Raw genomic sequence first — 19706 nt, 5'->3', positions numbered from 1 at the left:
GACTTAGCCTTGTCCTTATCACCTTCTAAGGACTTAGCCTTGTCCTTATTGTTCTCCCATTTTTTTCCAATATCAACAACTGGTAAAGATCCCGAACGGACAGAGGGAGTTCCAACAGGGCGAATGTTGAGTTGTTGGGTGTATTCTGTCAACTTCTTGTTGGTGATTTTCAACCCAGCAAATAAGACACGACCATTCTGCTGGTGGGAGGCAGGAACTTGTCTAGAGTCATTCATGCAGGTGACGATGAATTGAAAGGCTTTGGAGTGCCAAACCACACATTCAGCAAAGTGCCGACGTATACTTCTGATGGATGTTCAGAAGAGCTTGATCCAGTATATGATTTTGGATGGCCAGAGTTTGAACTTGACGAAGAGTGTCATTGTTCTGTTGAAAGATGGAGCTGGCCTTTTGATCCAAAGTTTCCATCGCCATTCGGTTGACGTTCAGAAGGCTGATGGATTCATCAATTTGATCAACAACAGATGATGAGGTGGTTTCTATTGTCTACTGGATCTTGTTAAGCTCAGAGTTCATCTAACTGAATTCAATGGCTAGGCATGAAGAGAGTTGTTCAATAGATGGCAAATTTTGAGGCAGAGCTTGAATTTTGGCTTCAAATAGATTCATGTATTGAATCATTGTGAGTTGAAGTGCCGCCATTCATTCAACAAAGACGTGATTGTCTTGCTGGGAGACTAATGTTGCAACACTATTGAGTAAGGATTTGATAGTGGAGAGTTCATTCAGTAGTTGCATTGTCTCAGTGAGAGTGTTGGTATCAGAGGGTGGTGTGGAGGTGGAAGTGGAGGCGTGAGACTTAGCCATATTTGAGTTCAGATCAAGAGCAGTTTTTAGAATCTTTTGTCCTTCAGCCGAGGCATTCGAAAATGCAAAAATTAAAGCATGCTATTGATTCTCATTTGTAGATGGTTGTGTTTGGTTAGGAGCAGTTATAGGTTCAGAGCCAGGTTCCTCGGTGTTTTTTGGTGGGTTTGTGGAGGAAGATGGAGGAATGATGGAAGGTTGATCCACACCAGAGTCTGGATCTTTGGGTTGCTCAGACATTAGTTCCGAAGCATGCTCAGTAGGAATTGTGGAATTTGGAGCAGAGGCTATTGGTTCGGATGGTTGGCCCTTGTTGGCTTCTGGATTGGCTTGTTCCCCAAACTTAGGAATAGAGGCTTGATTTTCCCCGTTTGACTCAGGGGTCAACAGTTCTGATGGAGTGAGGTCGAGAAAGGATAGATCCAGATCGTTTAGATCCACTTCAAAATCAGAATAAGAAGTAGAAGCAGTAGGTTCAACAAAGCTGACTTAAAGTTTGTTGCTCTTCTTCTTAAATCTCTTCTTGGGTTCAGCAGACGGTGATTTAGGTTTTGGAGAGTGAATTGACTCAAAGGAAGGAATGATAGGTGATGGTGGAGAGGAAGGGTTTGGTTTAGGTGTGGTTTCTGTATCCTTTCTTAGGATGTTTATGACGACATCAACAGTAGATGAGGCAGATTTAGTACTTACTGGATTTGTCGTAAGAGGAATTTCTTGGCTAAAGAGTTCCCCTTGCTTCTAATGTTGCGCAAAGTGCGAGTCTGCTGGAATTGCAACTTTCAAAGGTTGAACCGAGAGTCCCGTGATTTTAAGGGTATTTTTGGACGAAGGCTGTAAGTTTTCCGGAATCTCCGATCCAGCTCTCTTAGATGATTTACTGGTTTCAGGGGCCTTTGGGATTTTCCCAGTGTTAGTCTGACCCGCAGCAATCGTTTCCTTCTCATAATCAGTTTTGGATGTATTGACTCTGGCTTTCTTTATACCTTCCTTTTGAGGAGACTTTACAGCTTCCGGTTGTTCAAAGGACTTCCATTTACGCCTTTTACTGTCCTTCTTAGCAGTTGCATTTGATGCTCCTGCTTTGGATCTTTTGCTTTTGGCAGCCTTTTCAGCGATCTTAGCCAAAACTTTGGCCTTAGTCTCATCATCCTGTACCTTGCTATGCACCAGCTGGGTCAGAGTTTCAAGGGTGATGTCCTTTCCTTCGTGGGCCTCTACCTCTTCAAGGTAAATATTGTAGTGTTTGAGGATTGGTGTAATGAGGGAGCCAAGGCTCAGTTGAACTTTGCATCGTGTGAAGGCTCCGATAAGAAACACTGGCATATTCATTGGATTGCCTTCAACCATATGCCAAATGACACATTCCTCAAAGTTGGACGCAGAATTGACGGATCCAGACTTTGGGAAAAGGAATTTTGTGATGATGTAATGAGCCTATCGGAGGGGCTGAGTCATGTACGTGGCAAAGAGTTCACCAACGTAGCCTTTGGGTCGGCAGTAATGTTCTAGATATGCCTCCTTTTCATCACCAAGCTTCCGAAGCTTAGTGCCTTCATTTTTCAGATTCAGCAACTCTGCTAGAAACCTTGGAGATACAATTATCTCTTTTCCTTTAACCATGCTGATCAGGTGGCCAGGATCTTCTACTGCAGACTTTAGGTTGCAGTAAAATTCTTATACCAGTGTTGGATAAACAACTTCTAGAAGAGCAAACAGTTGTTCCCATTATTGCTGGGAGATCCAGGTGTATAAGGGTTTCACGGTAGTTAATAAATCTTGAGAAATCTCCTTGGATTTGTTCACTCTTGGATTTTTAATTTTAGATAGATTCTCGTAAACTGGGTGGAAAGTGTATTGAGCAGGTTCTTTGTCCTTCTTTCCTTTCTTCTTCCCTTTCTTCTTCAGTGCCTTTTTCAGAAGGTTTTGCGCCTTTTTCTTTAGGGTTTTCGTCTGGACGTTCTTGATGTTCTTGAACATTCTGGGCTTCATGGGTAGGTGAATCCCCATAATCTAGCTGTTGTGACTCAGGTGATGAAGGATTCAGTTATGAGGAGTTATGCCTCATACTCTCAGAGGAGTTGGAGGCAGTTCTTTTGCCATCAGAAGACATTTTCAAACTTTGAAGATTTTAGAGAGAGAAAACGATTGGCCAGAGGTTTGGAGAGCAAGAGAGAGAAAAGCTTAAGCGTAAGAATGGAGGTAGTAAGCTTTATTTTCTTTTATAGAGGAAGACGTGTTAGGTGAAAGGTCAGAACCTAAGGGGTCAGAATTCTAGCCATTCATGGCAGAGATTCTGACATTTAATGAGGTGACGACGCATGCGTTCTCCTAAATCATAATGATGGTGTCGTCATTCTAGTTTTTTTAGGGCAAATGCATTTAAGCACATAAGAGACATGGTACCTTTCCTTCTCTACTTGGCGCGATCATGAAAATATGAAAAAGTTATGTTTTACCGGTAAAATTGTCTTAAAGAAGATAGAAGGGAATTCAAATCGACTTAGAAGAGACACGTAGCATGCGTACATACATCATTTAGAAGCAAACAAGTTTCATTTAGAAGCACATTTATATAGAGCCTATTGAAGAGGATTGAATATACCTATTGCCTCTCTTTAAGGCACATAACTGTTCTCGTGCCAGAGGCTTAGTGAAAATATCAGCAAGATGTTCTTTAGAGGGTACATTGATCAGCTTAATGTCTTCTTTAAGAATGTGATCTCTGATGAAGTGATGCCTTATGCTGACATGCTTCATCCGGCTGTGCTGGATGGGATTTTTGGATAGATCAATTGCCCTTTTGTTGCCACACATGATTTCAATTGTCTTTGTCTTTAATCCAAAATCCTCAAGTTGCTGCTTAATCTAGAGGACTTGTGCAATGTAGCTTCCTGCAGCAATGTACTCTGCTTCTGTGGTTGACATGGCTACAGAGGAATGCTTCTTGCTGAACCAAGATACCAAACTACTTTCGAGAAAGTGACATCCTCTAGAGGTGCTTTTTCGTTCCAGTTTGTCTCGTCCATAATCAGCATCCGTATATCCCATAAGAGTGAACTCAGAGGTATTGGGATACCATAGACCTGCATTCACAAAGCCTTACAAGTATCTAAGGATTCTTTTTACAGCAATGTAATAGGAGTCCTTAGGGTTAGCTTGATATCTAGCACAATAACATACATAGAATTGAATATCTGGCCTGCTGGCAGTAAGATAGAGTAGAGAACCAATCATACCTCTGTATAATTTGCTATCTCCTGACTTACCAGTCTCATCTATTGAGAGCACATTATCTGTACTCATAGGTGTTGAAATAGGCTTACAGTTTTCCATTTCATACTTCTTCAATATCTCTTTAGCATACTTGGTTTGACTAATGAAGATTCCATTTTTGCCTTGTTTGATTTGAAGTCCTAGAAAGAAGCTAAGTTCTCCCATCATGGACATCTCAAACTCAGTTTTCATCTACTGACTAAATTCTCTATAGAGTGATTCGTCAGTAGCACCAAATATTATGTCATCTAAATACACCTGTGCCAATAGGGTATTTTTACCCTTCTTCTTAATGAATAAGGTTGTATCAGACTTGCCTCTGACATAATTTCTTGCTAGAAGGAAGCTGGTTAAACGTTCATACCAAGCACATAGTGCTTGTTTCAAACCATACAAAGCCTTTTTGAGTTTATAAACATGGTTTGGAAATTTAGGATCTTCAAACCCCGGAGGCTGATTTACATAGACCTCCTCATTTATAACTCCATTAAGGAAAGCACTTTTAACATCCATTTGGAACAATTTAAAATTCATAAAGCTAGCGTAAGCACACAGAATTCGGATGGCTTCAAGCCTTGCTACTGGAGCAAAGGTTTCACCATAATCAATACCTTCCTGTTGACTATACCCTTGTGCAACTAGTCTGGCTTTGTTTCTAATTACATTCCCTTGTTCATCTAGTTTATTTCGGAATACCTATATGGTTCCGATTGTCTTCTGGTTCTGTGGATATGGAACTAAATTCCACACTTCGTTTCTCTTGATTTGATCCAATTCTTCTTGCATGGCTATCATCTAGAATCCATCATTTTCAGCTTCTGGAAAGTTCTTAGGTTCTAGAGATGATACGAGCGCCACATTACTCAGAAATCTTCTTAGTTGATTTCTGGTCATTAGTCTGTTTTCGGCAGCATCAAGTATGTTGTCCTCAGAGTGCCCTCTACGGATTCTAACTTCTATTAGAAGAGTAATGTCTTCAACTATAGGTGTTTCAACAACATCTGCAGTAGGTAGATGGTCAATAAAAACAATCTCAGATTCATTTTTACCTTCAGAGGTTCCGAATGGACTTGACTCTAGATTCTGACTGAGTTCTGTAGGTGCTGGACCAGGCTCTTCTTCTGAAGCATTGATAATTCTAACTGCATGGTTAGTTTCATCGAACTCAATATGGACTGACTCTTTAAGTACTTGAGTTCTTTTGTTGAAAATTCTATATGCTTTACTGTTAGTTGAGTAGCCTAGAAAAATGGCTTCATCCGCCTTTGAATCAAACTTAGCAAGACTGTCCTTAGTATTTAAAATAAAACATTTACAACCAATGGCTCAGAAGTACCCAATGTTTGGCTTTCATCCTTTCCAGAGTTCATATGGGGTTTTCCTCAGAATAGGTCCAACCAGAGCCCTATTGAGAATGTAACAAGCTGTGTTAACGACTTCTCCCCAGAAGTACTTTGGAAGCTTATTATCGATCAACATTGTTCTGTCCATTTCTACCAGAGTTTTGTTCTTCCTTTCAACAACCCCATTTTGTTGGGGAGTTCTAGGAGCAGAAAAGTTATGGTCAATGTCGGTGGTTTCACAGAATTCATCAAATAATTGATTTTTGAATTCTCCACCATTATCACTTCTGATATGAGCGATTTTCAAATCCTTCTCACTTTCAACTTTCTTACACAGATTTGAAAATGTCTCAAAAGTTTCATCTTTGCTACTAAGCAGGATGATCCAGGTATAGAGAGAAAAGTCATCTACAATGACTAGGGAAAATCTTATTCCACCTAGACTCAGAGGCTGAACTGGACCAAAAAGATCCAGATGAAGAAGTTCCAGAGGACGTTTGGTTGTAATGACATTTTTGCTTTTGAAAGATTTACGAGATTGTTTTCCATACTGACAAGCATTGCACAAATGATCTTTTTCAAATCTTAAGGTCGGCAGTCCTTCAACTAATTGCTTTCTTGCTAGTTTGGCCAGAAGGTCCATGCTCACATGACCAAGTCTTCTGTGACATAACCATGAATTTTCTTCCTTTGAGACCAAGCATATATCTTTTAAAAACTTGTTTTCCAGGTTTAGCATAAAGACATTATCTATTCTCAAAGCAGTAAGAATTACAGATTGCTGTCGAGTATTTGACATCCAGAAGAGTCAAATACAACCTTTCTTCCATTATTGCATAGCTGTGCTACGCTTAGAAGGTTATACTTAAGACCTCTGACTAGGGAGACATGTTCAATAAATGGGTTACCTCCAATAGCTCCGGAACCCACTATTTTACCTTTTTTGTGGTCTTTGAAACTTACGTTTCCTCCTCGTTTATACACAAATGTGATGAATTGGGTTTCATCACCAGTCATATGCCTTGAGCATGCGCTGTCAATATACCACATCTTTGACTTTTGAGCACATCTCATGCCTACTTGCAATATAATTACTTGCTTTTAGGTACCTAAGTCTTTTTGGGTCCTTTCTTGTTAGTTCTGATAGGTAAAGCATTATTGCAGTTATTGTAACTAATTCTGTGCCGACAGACTTTGGTTGTGTGGCCAGATTTTCCGCAGAAGTCACACTGGAATATGGGTTGTGGGATCCATCCATTTCTACTGGAACTATGATTCCAAGTGTACTGATGGTTATGGCTCTTTATATTCGGAAGCCTTAATTGGTTCTGAATTGATGTGATATCCTTCTAGAGACTTGTAGACTCTGTTTGGACTTCTGAGACAAACTTGTGCATTATCTTGAGATTTTCATTTTGCCTAGTATTGTTTTGGAGAAGGTGTCAGATGTCACTCAGTTTGACTTCTTCAAACTCATCACATCTTCTGGTGAGTACTGTTATTTTCTTGTTGCATTTTTTAACTAGAGAGTACACATCACAAAGAGTATTAATCATTTCATTTTTCAGAGTGGGAAGTGAAGTTACCTCAGTAGCTTGATTTTTGTCTTCAGAGGCATAAGAGGATTCTTGTATTTCAGAAGCATTTGGTTCTTCTGTCTTAGCAGCCATGAAGCATATGTATTTCTCTTGTCTTTCTTTAGAGTTGGACAGTTGGACTTAATGTGTCCAGTTTGATGACATTCAAAACACTAATGGGTTTTGAAGCATCCTTCTTGTACTTACTGTCACCATATTCATTCTTAGTCTTGTCATATTTTCGAAAGGGCTTCTTTCCATATTTTTCATTCTTCCGGGTGAACATAGCCAGTTGAGCTCTCATCAGTAGAGTCTTCTTTCATGACTAAGGACTTTTGCTTCTTATCTTCTGACTATTGCTAGCCAGGCACTCATGTTCGTGGCTTGGATAAAAAATTTCATTCTCTTCTTCCAGAATGTATAATTTGATCCAAAGAACAGAGGTGGTCTGGTGATAGACAAACCGTTAGGCAAGATCTGAGTTGTTTCATTTCCAGGTAGGAAACAAGTGCTGTTTGCATTACCAGCCATTATGGGATCATCTCAAGATAGTGTTATCTTGTGTGAGCTAGTTAAGCTCTGATACCACATGTTGGTCCTTTAGTTATGTGAGAATTAGTTCCAGAGGGGGGGGGGGGGGGTTAATGGAACTATTAGGATTTAAAACTTTTGCACGCTAAAAAACGATTCTCACAATACACATCACAAATCAGAGTGCAAAGATTGAGGTTCAAAGGCAATGTTAGTTAACTAGTAACTAAGATTGCTTCTGTCCTTGGTTCGGAGAGCAACACTTAGAGGGCTTCCGAACTTTGCACGTTAGAGATGATACTCTCGTTTGTTTAACAGTTCCAAAATAATAAGGAAGCAAATATACGGAGTAAGAGTTAGAAAATGATACTCAGCAGATTTATCCTCGTTCGGACTCCTGCCTACATCCAGTCCCCAGAATTCGTCTTCCAAGCTTTAATCCACTACTGAGCTCTTTCTGGTAGAGCACAAACCCTTACAATAGTTGTTGAGCCAATTATAGAGTACCTTCCTCTATAATTCTACACTCCGACTAACTATCTACCTCTGTTTGCTAAGTAGCGAACAAACAGAGCTTCCGAACTATTCTAGAGAATTGATAATTTTTGTTCTAATCTAAGAACACTTTGAATGAACTTGAAAGAAAATATTACACAAGAAATATGAACGTGTGTGTAAAGTAGTTCTTGCTTTTTGCTTTGCTTTTGGAACTTCAAAAGATAATCACTCAGAGCTTTTGCATTGAAGATCGTTCTCTCTAGTGTATGTACCAATGTTGCAAATGAGAGGCCTTTTATAGTTGACACTTGAGGCATAGATCATTTCGAATTTCAAAATAACCGTTGAAAGGGAAAAAGTTCAGCTGTCGTTTTCACTTTCCAGAGGCTAATGCCAACATCCAATCATCTTCTATCTTTTGTCCGTTGGTTTGTCTGTTGCGCCGTTGTGCAGAGTTGGTCGAAGTCAGTCTTATTGGTCTAACCAAAACATGCAAAGTTTTCAGGTTGACCAGGAGACAAGCCGTCTGTGGTTCTGAAACTTCCTTATCTGGTATGGGCAATGACAGTTGTGTGGAGGTCAACTCTGTCTCTGTATATCGTCTGTTGATCTTGTCCAACGTGACTTGATTCTTGTCTTCTAGAATGCTTTTGTCGTTGAGATAGCTGGAAGACTTCTGGACCCTTCTATGATCCGGGCTTAATGCTTTGGTTCACAAGCCTTCTTGACAATGGGCTTGGATTAAGCCTTAAGGCCCAATTTAATGTCTTTGAACTATTGCTTATATTGATCAGACACTTCAACAAACACATTAGTATTTATCATTTTTATTTTTAATGTGTTATTAATTATGGAGATATAAATTTAATTTAATGTTTTTGTCATAATCAAAATCTATGTGGAAATTGTGTTTCAACAAACTTGTTATTTTATTAGAAAAAATCCACAAATTTTTATGAAAATAGAATTTTACGTAAAACATTTAAACTTTACGTAAATCTTTTATTTTTAAACATAGTTTACGTAAAGTTGGACTAAATTTACGTTAACTTGTTATTTTATAAGAAAAAATCCAAATACTTTGTGAAAATAGAGTTTTATGTAAAACTTTAGAATTTTGCTTAATTGTTTTATTTTTAGAGATAATTTACGTAAATTAAGACTAAATTTACGTAAACTTCTTATTTTATAAGAAAAAAATCCACAAACTTTGTGATAAATAAAGTTTACATAAAACATTAGAATTTTTAAACAGTTTGGTCACTTAAATATTATAATTTTTAAACAGATGAGTCCCTCGATAAGGGAGTAAAATATTGAATTAAATAAAAATTAAGGACTAAATAGGGTATAAATAATAAACGAGGACTAAATATTGTTTAAGTAAAAATATAGAGATTAATTCTTTAATTAAATATTACCTGTAATGGGGGTGATTGGGGGAATGGGGAAGGAAGTCACAAATATTACCTGTAATAATAGTTGGTTAACTTTTTTTTATTGAGTTTTATTACTTTTATTTTTATTTAAACATGTCTCATTACTATTGGTCACTTTAAAGTATAGTTAGAATAACCCTATTAAGAATGTGTTATTCTAAGGATTAAGTGAGTTCTGCTATTTGAAATGGAAAACTGGTTTTCATGTAGCCCTTGAATAAGGATATTTAATTTCAAATCTAGTAAAGAAAAAATTGAATTATCTTAATAATTATATATTTCTAAGAGAGTCGTAAAAGCATCCAGCAAATGCATGTATTGAAGTTTCAAGCTTTACATGTAAATCCCGAACCATTTTGATTCCAAGATTTTTCTCTACAGCATATGATACCAAATAGAAAAGGGAAAAAAAAAAAAAAAAAAAACAACACTAGATTTTCAGAAATCTTCTTCTATCTGCATGCTTATTTTAACCCTCAGCAGAACCCAGAAAAGAAAAAAGGGCATACAATTACAGGGAACAAGCACCAGCACCAGCACCAGCACCAGAGACTCTATACACCCATCACCAAGTAATATATATGTATCCTCTCTCCCATCTCCTAAGGAAAGATTTCCTACTTGTATACTTCTTATGCACATACATATTCAACAACAAACCCAACCAACAAAAACTCAACATGTCACAAACTCAATCAGGTAATAATCACTGAATCTGCCACTGATGACCCAGATGAAGAGGCGACACCTTCACCCATTACATTCCTTAATTTCACACAACTCTCACCTGACTCGCCAATGTCCCCAATGTCCAATGACTCTGGAAGAATTTCAGGAGACTCAAATGGGTCAAACTGCAACCCGTAAAATACACAACAAGTTAGGATATTGCAGAAACTAGAAACCAGATCATTATAGATCATCACACAATCAAAAAAATTATGAAGCAGGTCCACAACCAATAATAGTTCGTAATGCAAAAAATGCTGGGGTGTAGAGACATCCACAACCAATAATAGTTCATAATGCAAAAAATGCTGGCGGTGTAGAGACATCAGTCCCAAGAATGGATTCAAATCAGTCTTAACACTTAATATAGATCAATTTTTAATGTAAAATTACTGGTAAATCTTTTTTATTTTTACATCTCACACTGTCACTTGTCAAACTCTATTCATTGAGCAACATAAGAATAGAAAGTATAGCAAATGAAGAAAAATGTAACAAATCAAGAAGTTCTTGTTGTTAACATCAATCAGGCACTAGCAGCCATTTATTGGTATGGTGAACCAAGTCTAAACGCTAATGAAGGATGTTGATAAAAAAATACTCACGAGTAGCATACTGTAGCACAAAAATAAATAAATCAACACCTTAAGTTGCACTTGCTTCTCACTAGTTTTGTCCCAAAAAAATAAAAAACAGATATGCACAGTTTCAATGGTGTTCCTATTTGGTGGTATGAGTAAGCTTCTATGATCATGAGTGGCCAATTTCAGGATTCAATATCAGTTGGACAAGGGGGAAAAACAAAATTTACCTCAAGTTGGTGCAACATATCAACCGTAGCCTCCAAATCGCCCTTGTTTGCAATATAGACATCATTAAGTGACTCATCTGATATTCCAGGAAACTGCATCTGAAGATATACCAAATGCATATCAAATGGGTCTTCCATAATCTGATGTTCTGTCATTTCAAATGAGTTTTGTGACGATAGAGCATAAAAACCATCTGAAGAGTGACTCTTCAGTGCAGATGCTTCATTAACAGAAGATGTCTTTTCATGCTGTGTAGCTGGTCCAAAGAAGATAGTTTGATTGCTACTATCTGCAACTCCAAGAACATCACTTTTTTCAGCTACTTCTCTTTTAAACAGTGGCACATATGATGCTGCATACGGGTTCAATGTAGACACTCCAGTCTTCATTGCCTTCATATTCTGAAAGTAGTAAACTGTTTAACTCCACAAACCAGTAGAAAAAACAATTATTCACATATTAAGATGAAAAATAAACAATCTCATAAACTTCCACTTAATTAACCAAGATTTTTAAAGCACAGGGAACATAACAAAATGTACAAATATATCTAAGAAAAGGGTACTGAAATAAGATAACTTGTGCTTGTCCAAGTCAATCACTCGACGCATATTAAAAACAGAGTAACTGCCAATAGCCACCGGTTATGGAATTTTAAATATGAGACAAAATTATTCTTTTCAAAACAGACATCTGAAGTAATAAATTTAAAATACTTATATCTTCAATTATTCTACTTAAAACTAGCAAAAATAATTAACAAATCGTTAGTAAAAGTTTCAAAATAAGTTGGGCAAAGATTAAAACAATAGGTATGTTTCAAAAATAGTAACCTTCATTGGTTTGGTGTCAACCTTTTTCTTTTTTAATTTGGTTTTTGGACAGCTATACATTTCATCAATGATCAACCCAATGAAACATAAAATGCCAATCTCAAAGAAAGCTATCATAACAAGTGCTACTACTTGCCACTTGTCAAAGCCACAAATAACCAAAACAATAAGAGTCTGTTTGGATTGAGGTTAAATGAAGGTTAATGGACTTGGAAATTTTTTGAAAGATTAAATTAAGGTTAGTTTGAGTTCCACCAAATTGGATGTTTTTGGAGACATTTGTTAAATTTTTTTTTATAGAAACATAAAAAACCATAACCTCCATCCAAACAACATCCTAAATAAGTTGATTATTTTCCCCTTCACCTCAACCTCCCTCCCCTTCCATTATTTAACCTTCCTTAGCTTCATCCAAGCAGACCCTAAGTTTTCATTTTCCATTTTAACCAGAAATTAGATGGGGAAAAGAAGAAACTACAATGATTTGCAATTCAAATAAATGGACAAAATGCAACTTAAGTAACCAAATCAGGAGGTTTTTTATACATAAATACCAGTCATCCTTCGTCTAGTTATTGAAATGTAAACATTACTTGTACAATAAGTACAAAAAAAAAAAAAAAAAAAACAATGCTCCATGCTTGTTCAGTCAACCTTTAACAAACCATACACCAGGTTTTAAAACCAGAAGCAAACGGGAAGAATATATCATTTCAATATCAACAAAAATCCTACAAGAAAATAAGGCCAATGCTGACCCTTCAATTTTCACAAGGATCAACTTATGCATTTCCTTCAAGAAAAAAATTAAGCCTCAAATCCATTGCAACATTTCTGATTTCTCTAAGAAAGGGAAACATCAAGGACACGATCAAAATACTTCAGAAAAATTGACATTATTTTTGGCTATCGCTTTTCAAATAAACAACAAATCTTTCCTTTACATTCCCCTCCACAACATGAAAATTATATTTTCTCTCATGTTATAAAGAAATCAAAATATAGTCTGGTTCATTAAATTATATAGTCTTGTTCATTAGTAAAATAATCATGATTGATTTTAAACGATCAGACCATCTTAAAAAAGACGATCACCAATTTTCGTAAGGAAAAACACCTAGATGGCACTGAATTAAACCTAAAATTAGGAAAAACAATACCAATTAGAATGAGAATTTCACCGAAGAAATAGAAGCAGAAACAAAATACGTGCATATGCTTTCAAAAAATTACGTACATATATAAACATGAATACGTATATCAATATATGAATCACATAAGAAAAAAGTACCTAGAAGCAAATTGGAAAACTCTCCCAAACTAAGAAACCCTAAAAATTCCAGATTGTCCTGCAGATCGAAGAGAAGCAAAGGAGAAAGAGAATATCATAAAAGCTGATGATCAGATCCTTTAATTAAGGGGAATTTACAAAGGAATTCAAAATTTAAAAATTATCTACAAGTTTGTAGGAAACAATTATGAATTATGTCAAGTCCAATAATATTTGGCCGTTAACGATTTTCAGTGCCATTTCACCCACTAAATCACTTAAAGAATTTGACATTTTTAGGATAAAGGTTCATATTTTTTATATATTACTAATTAAATTATCAATATTGATTAAACAATAAATATTATTATATTTATGAATTTTATGTAAACAACCTTTTAATTAATAAATAAAGGGTTAAATTGATCGTTCAAGTTGGCGTGAATGATCAATTTAGCCCAAATCATCTTTGGCTATCAATTTCATCCTTAAAGTTAGTATGGTGGGTCAAATTAATGCATAAAAATTATTATATTCTGTATAGCCACATAAAATTTTAGCAGTTTATGCGCCAATACAGAATATCGATATACTAATACTATTTTGAGGGGTTTAATAATGTTTTTTTTTTATCTTTTTTCAAGGAGTTTCTATTAGAATTAATTATTTGTGGCCATACTCATATTTCAAGAGATTTTTAGAGATTTCTTCTATCACTTCAGTTTTCACCTTTATTTTTTTTTCACAATTTATCACTTAATAGAATTATTTCATGAGCAAAATATTTTAAAATTATAAATTTAATTCATTCTTATTCAAAATTGGATTTGTTCTCTTTTTAAATAAAATATATCCGAAATTTATGTTTGTCATATGTTATTACTCAATATTATTGTTATTGTTTTTTTTAAATTTGCGCACAATGCGCCCGCCTACGTTAAAGAAGAAAGGAAAATACCCAACAAACCTAAACCTTTAACTACACAAATAAAGTACATTCATAAGGAAGAATACCTCTCTCGCAGCGCCTCTCTCTGAAAGAAAAAGGACGAAACCCTAAATCTCCTTCCATCGCCGACCCTAATCGCCGAACCTAAGAGAAGCCGCCGTCCAGATCTCGCTCCGCGTCTCGCATCGCCGGCGTTGCTTTCGGTGTTTAATGGCTCCGCCGCCGCTCCCTTCTCGCGGCTGTTTCCTTTTCTAATCGCGCGGATCCGTGTCTTCTGTCCGTCGCCGATCTCTGCGCCGCCGCCTTCCCCTGTGGTTCAGATATTATGAACGGTCTAATAGTTTAGATTTGATGGAGAGGTTGGCTCTGTTAGGGCTTTGGCTCTGTCGTTTCCTTGATTAGAGTCGTGGTTCTGTTCTTCTTGCCGTGTCCTTCGCCGCCGCTCCTCTCTTATTTCACAAATCTGTTTCCGGTCTGAAATTGCGTAGGGTTTTTTTATCATTGTTATGTTCCTGTCATCATACTTTTAGGTTCAGTGGTTGTTCCCTGCTGGCGGCTCTATTTGATTGAATAATGGCGGACCAAATTCGTAATTGCATAATGTCGGCTCTGTTTTATTGAATAGTTTGAGTTTAAGGTTTGGATAAGAAAAATGTTCTAAAATAATAAATCTTTTGAATTAAAGTAAAGTAAAAAGGGGTTTCATTGATTGAATAGGTTGAGTTTAAGGATTGAAGAATGCCGGACCAAATTCGTAATTGTATAATGGCGGCTCTGTTTGATTGAATAGTTTGAGGTTACGGTTTGAATATGAAAAAGTTCTAAAATAATAAACCTTTTGGTTAAAAGAAAAGTAAAAAGGGGTTTCATTCATTGGTTATTTGGTTTTTTAATCAATTTTGGTTTCAATAGTTTGATTTGAGAATCTCTCCCGTACGAGGAGTTTTAGAGTTAGGATTTGAGTATCTTCCAAACAATTTTATTGTTTTTTCGGGTCTAGTCTCTGTATTCAATTCAATGGCTTCTTCGAATAATCATAATATGATTGATGGGGTGGAGAGAAGTCTGCAGTTGGGGCTTGTGCTTGAAGCAGAAGATGTGGTACAAACAGCGCCGATTCAACGTTGGAGCTTTCTTGGGCGTTTTTTGACAGAGAGGATTATAAGAACCCAAAAAATGACAAGCGTTTTGGCTGATATCTGGCAGCCGGCAAAAGGTTTGACGGTGGAACCATTGGGTCCTAATCTGTTTCGGTTTGATCTATATCATCCATAGGAGCGTGAACGGATCTTAAAAGGAGGCCCTTGGACTTATGACCAACATCTTTTAATCATGCAGAAACTTGAAGGAGATGTGGTTCGTGGTGATGAAGAACTAATGTATACGGAGATGTGGGTTCAAGTTCATAATTTGCCAAGTGGTTTTATGTCAGAGAGGGTGGCTGTTTTGATTGGCAATACTTTAGGGATTTTTGTTGAATCGGATCCGAACAACTTCAATGGCGTCGGCAGAACGTATATGAGGATTAGGGTTTCTTTTGATGTTCGGAAAAGCTTGTGTGCTTCTATGCCTATCAGCAAAGCGGGTGAGACTCCGCAAACCATTACGTTCAAATATGAACGTCTGCTTATTTCTGTTTCTTCTGTGGTTGTTTAGGGCATGCTGAGAGATTTTGTTTGAAATTGCTTGATGTGCCTGATCCGGCTACTGTCATACGGCCATTCTCGGTGGAATTACGTGCTCTGCCCCGCAGGTTGCAGCCCCCACCTCAGTCGAAGTGGCTCTTGTCAAAGCCGCCTGAAACGGCTCGTCCATTGGAAAATATTGCGGCCCCGGAAAGTTCTACTGGAGGTATTATGAAACAAGGAGTTGGAACTAAGACTGTGATGAATACTGTTTCCTTGTTTGAAAATAATAAGGGGATGGCCTCAAAGCAAGGAGACAAGAAGGATAGCCTTGTTGTTATGGAGTCAAAGAGGAGAAGAAAGGAGGAGGTGGCTGAGAATATAACCTCTGATATGGTGGTGGATACAACACCATTGGTGACTGGCTCAAAAAACTTACAGCAGGCGGGATCTGGAGACCAGACCCGCCAAGGAGAATGAGTACGTTAAGCTGGAACTGTCGAGGTATGGGCAACCCTCGAACAGTTCGTATGTTAAAGAACTTAGTTGCTAGGTTCAAGCCCGACTTTATTTTTCTGATGGAGGTGAAATGTAACCGCGAGAAAGTTGAGGTAATAAAGCGTAGTCTTTCTTATTCTGGTCTCTTTTTCATTGATCCTATTAACCAAGGTGGAGGTTTGGCTTTACATTGGAAAATTAATGGTTCAGTCAGTTTGTTACGGGCTTCTAGAAATTTTATTGATGTCAAAGTCTCTTTACTGGGTTTGCCGGAGTATCGATTAACCGGTTTTTATGGTTTTCCTGAGCGTTCTAGAAGGTCAGCTTCTTGGGAGATGATCCGGGATCTGTGTAGTAATCGTTATTTGCCTTGGGTTATTATTGGAGACTTTAATGACATGGCTTTACAGAGTGAGAAGAGTGGTGGTCGCAGACATCCACCTTATTTAATTAATGGTTTTTCTGATGTGATTGAGCAATGTAATCTGTTCGAGGTCCCTATGATTGGACATGCATTTACTTGGGAAAAGAGCAGAGGCAATCATAATTTTGTTGAAGAGAAGTTAGATCGGGGATTAGCGTCATCCAGCTGGCTTCAATTGTTTCCTTCGGCCAATGTTATTAATGAGGAAGCTTCGGCCTCTGATCATTCAGCTCTTGTACTGTGTCCGACCTCTAGTGAAGGGGTGTTTATTCGCTGGTTCCGCTTCGAAGCTGCCTGGACTCAAGAGCCTAATTGTCGGGAACGGATTGTAAGCTCCTGGAATGTAAATGCCTCGGCTGACATTTTGGTTCGGCAGGAGCAGTGCGAGCAGGCGCTGTATCAGTGGGGAGCTGAGTTACGCTGTCGGTTTTCTTCCAAACTTGTGGAGTGTAGAGCTGAGATTAAAAGGTTGCAGAATCATGTCGATGGGGCTGGTCAGGCGTTACTATTAGAAGCTCGGGAAAAGCTGGAAAATATCCTGTACCAACAGGAATTGTATTGGAAGCAAAGAGCAAAAAAATTGTGGCTGGCTGGCGGTGATATGAATTCAAAATTTTTTCATGCAGCTGCTAATAATAGAAGGAAAAAGAATAGCTTTGTGAGGCTTCGTGATGTAGATGGCGAATGGCGCAGCTGGGGTGCAGGTTTGGATTCTGTTATTCTCTCTTACTTTTCTCAGCTTTTTACCTCGAATGGTTGTGTTTTGGGGCCTATTGTTGAAAATGTGGTGCCGAAGTTGTCTGTGGAAAATTGTGATATGCTTTGTGGTGAGTTTAATGCTATGGAAATTAAAGAAGCCTTGTTTTCAATGCACCCTGACAAAAGCCCTGGTCCTGATGGTTTTAACCCCGGTTTTTATCAGAAGTTTTGGGATTTAGTAGGAGGTCATGTTACCGAAGTTTGTTTGTTATGGTTAAATTCTGGTATGTTGCCTGATGAGATTCATGAAACTAATATTGTATTAATCCCTAAGAAATCGAAGCCTGAGATGGTTTCTGACTTGAGACCGATAGCTCTTTGTAATGTGATCTACAAAATTGTGTCTAAAGTTTTAGCTAATCGGTTAAAGAAAGTCCTTCATGTTCTTATATCTCCGTCCCAGAGTGCCTTTATTCCTGGCAGACTAATCACTGATAATGTTATGCTGGCATTTGAGGTGAATCATTATCTCCATCGGAGGACTAGAAGGGTTTCAAGTGGTATAGCTGCTCTTAAGCTTGATATGTCTAAAGCATATGACAGGATGGAATGGAGATTTCTTCAGGAGATGTTGGTGAAACTTGGTTTCCCATCGAGCTTTGTTAACCTTTTAATGCAGTGCGTTACAAAGGTTAAATATAGGGTTGTCCATGGGAAGCATGTTGTGGGCCCTATTGTACCACAGAGGGGGCTCCGTCAAGGGGATCCGCTGTCACCATATCTTTTTATTATCTGTGCGGAGGGTCTTTCTCTCTACTTATCTAGGCTGGAGTCAGAGGGTCGGATCCGTGGTTGTGTTGTTGCGGATCAAGCGCCAGCAATCTCTCATCTGTTCTTCGCTGATGATAGTTACTTCTTTTTCGGAGCCAATCGATCAGAAGCTTCAGCTATTAAACAAGCTCTAAATGACTATGAGTGTGCTTCTGGATAGAAAATAAATTTATCAAAATCCTCTATTTCTTTCAGTCGAAACTGCCCAGATGGTGGGTGTGCTGAAGTTAGTAATATCTTGGGGTGTCCACTGTAGCCCTCCCGGATAAGTATCTGGGTCTACCTTCGGTGGTGGGAAGGAATAGGTCACAGGTTTTTGGCTTTGCTGAGGACATGGTCCGGGCTAGATTGAAGAGTTGGAAAGCCAGATTTCTATCAAGAGCAGGTAAGGAGGTTATGATCAAATCAGTAGTGCAGGCGCTTCCTACTTATGCTATGAGTCTCTTCCTTTTTCCTATGAATATCTGTGATGACCTTGAGAAGTTGATGAATTCATTTTGGTGGGGATCAGATGGTTCGGGTAAAGGTAGTTTACATTGGAAATCGTGGGATAAGCTGTGTTGCCCGAAAAAAGCTGGTGGAATGGGGTTCAGAAAATTGCATAATTTCAACTTAGCTTTATTGGCTAAACAAGGCTGGCGTCTCAACTCAAAACCTGAGTCTCTTGTGGCTCGTGTTTTTAAGGCTCTTTATTATCCGAATTGCTCTTTTCTTGATGCATCTTTATCTGATGGGCCTAGCTTCATCTGGCGTAGTATTATGGGTGCTCAAGAATTGTTAAAGTCAGGTATTCGTAGATTTGTAGGGGCGGGTGGTGAGGTCCGAATTTGGGATGACCCATGGCTCCCTGACGATCATTTTCCATATATTGAAAGTGAAAAATTGGATGGTTTAGGGGTGGAAGTGGCAGCTGATCTTATGGAGGAGGGTCGGAGGTCTTGGGATGCTGGGTTAGTTTCGGGTATTTTTGTTCCTTGGGATGCAGATCTTATTCTCCGTATCCCCTTATCTAATCGGGTTGATCATGATGTGTGGTATTGGAAGGATGACCGTCGGGGCATCTATACAGTTAAAAGTGGGTATCGAAAGCTTATGTCTGGATTTGGAACAAATTGGTTCATTGATTCTCCACTATGGAATAAAGTTTGGAATCTTAAAGTGCCCCCTAAAGTTAAGAACCTTCTTTGGCGGGTTCTTGCTAACTGTTTTCCTTCTAAAGTCGCGTTGAAAGCCGAAGGGTTCCTATCTCAGATTTATGCGAGCTCTGTCATGGGGCGGTGGAAGATTCGTATCATATTTTTCTCAAATGTACTATGGCTCGAGCTATTTGGACTATTTCGCCTATTGGGGATGTGGGAACCCAATTTCACAACATTTTTTATTATTGGGGCTGGATCTTCTCTAAACCAGTGGAGCTTGTTGAGCTTGTAGCCGTGTTATGGTGGATCATTTGGTGTTATAGAAATAACATGGTGTGGAATCGGAAGGGTTCACAAGTCTCGATCCTATACCATTCGGCCGGCTCCTTTTTACAGGCCTGGAAGAAA

The 19706-nt window shown here is 38.1% G+C and overlaps 1 protein-coding gene across 8 annotated transcripts; it reads right to left on the bottom strand.

Moving 5' to 3' along the window:
* Positions 1 to 9782: 9782 nt before the first annotated feature.
* LOC136202920 (polyadenylate-binding protein-interacting protein 6) lies at positions 9783 to 14736 on the bottom strand. Of its 8 annotated transcripts, none has more exons than XM_065993909.1 (4): positions 14148 to 14736; positions 13155 to 13212; positions 11030 to 11453; positions 9783 to 10343 (listed from the first exon to the last, which is right to left on the bottom strand). In XM_065993909.1, the coding sequence occupies exons 3-4, from the start codon at positions 11426 to 11428 to the stop codon at positions 10185 to 10187; spliced, it is 558 nt and encodes a 185-aa protein (XP_065849981.1). In that variant the 5' UTR covers positions 11429 to 11453; positions 13155 to 13212; positions 14148 to 14736; the 3' UTR covers positions 9783 to 10184. The 8 variants fall into 8 exon arrangements, with proteins under 8 accessions (XP_065849981.1, XP_065849982.1, XP_065849979.1 ...); XM_065993910.1 differs by having other exon boundaries at positions 11030 to 11445; XM_065993907.1 differs by having other exon boundaries at positions 11030 to 11431; positions 14148 to 14735.
* Positions 14737 to 19706: the final 4970 nt, after the last annotated feature.

This window comes from Euphorbia lathyris, chromosome 8 (genome assembly GCF_963576675.1).
Source record: "Euphorbia lathyris chromosome 8, ddEupLath1.1, whole genome shotgun sequence".
NCBI lineage: Eukaryota > Viridiplantae > Streptophyta > Magnoliopsida > Malpighiales > Euphorbiaceae > Euphorbia > Euphorbia lathyris.
Note: the sequence above shows the minus strand (reverse complement) of the source record. Positions and strands in the feature narration are given on the sequence as shown.

Coding starts and splice junctions, on each gene's coding strand:
- LOC136202920 (XM_065993906.1), bottom strand. CDS start 14,205: ATGGAAGGAGATTTAGGGTTTCGTCCTTTTTCTTTCAGAGAGAGGCGC. Junction 11,446..14,147: donor AGAGAGGCGCTGCGAGAGAG/GTATTCTTCCTT, acceptor GGAGTTAAACAG/TTTACTACTTTCAGAATATG. Junction 10,344..11,029: donor ATATGTTGCACCAACTTGAG/GTAAATTTTGTT, acceptor TACGGGTTGCAG/TTTGACCCATTTGAGTCTCC.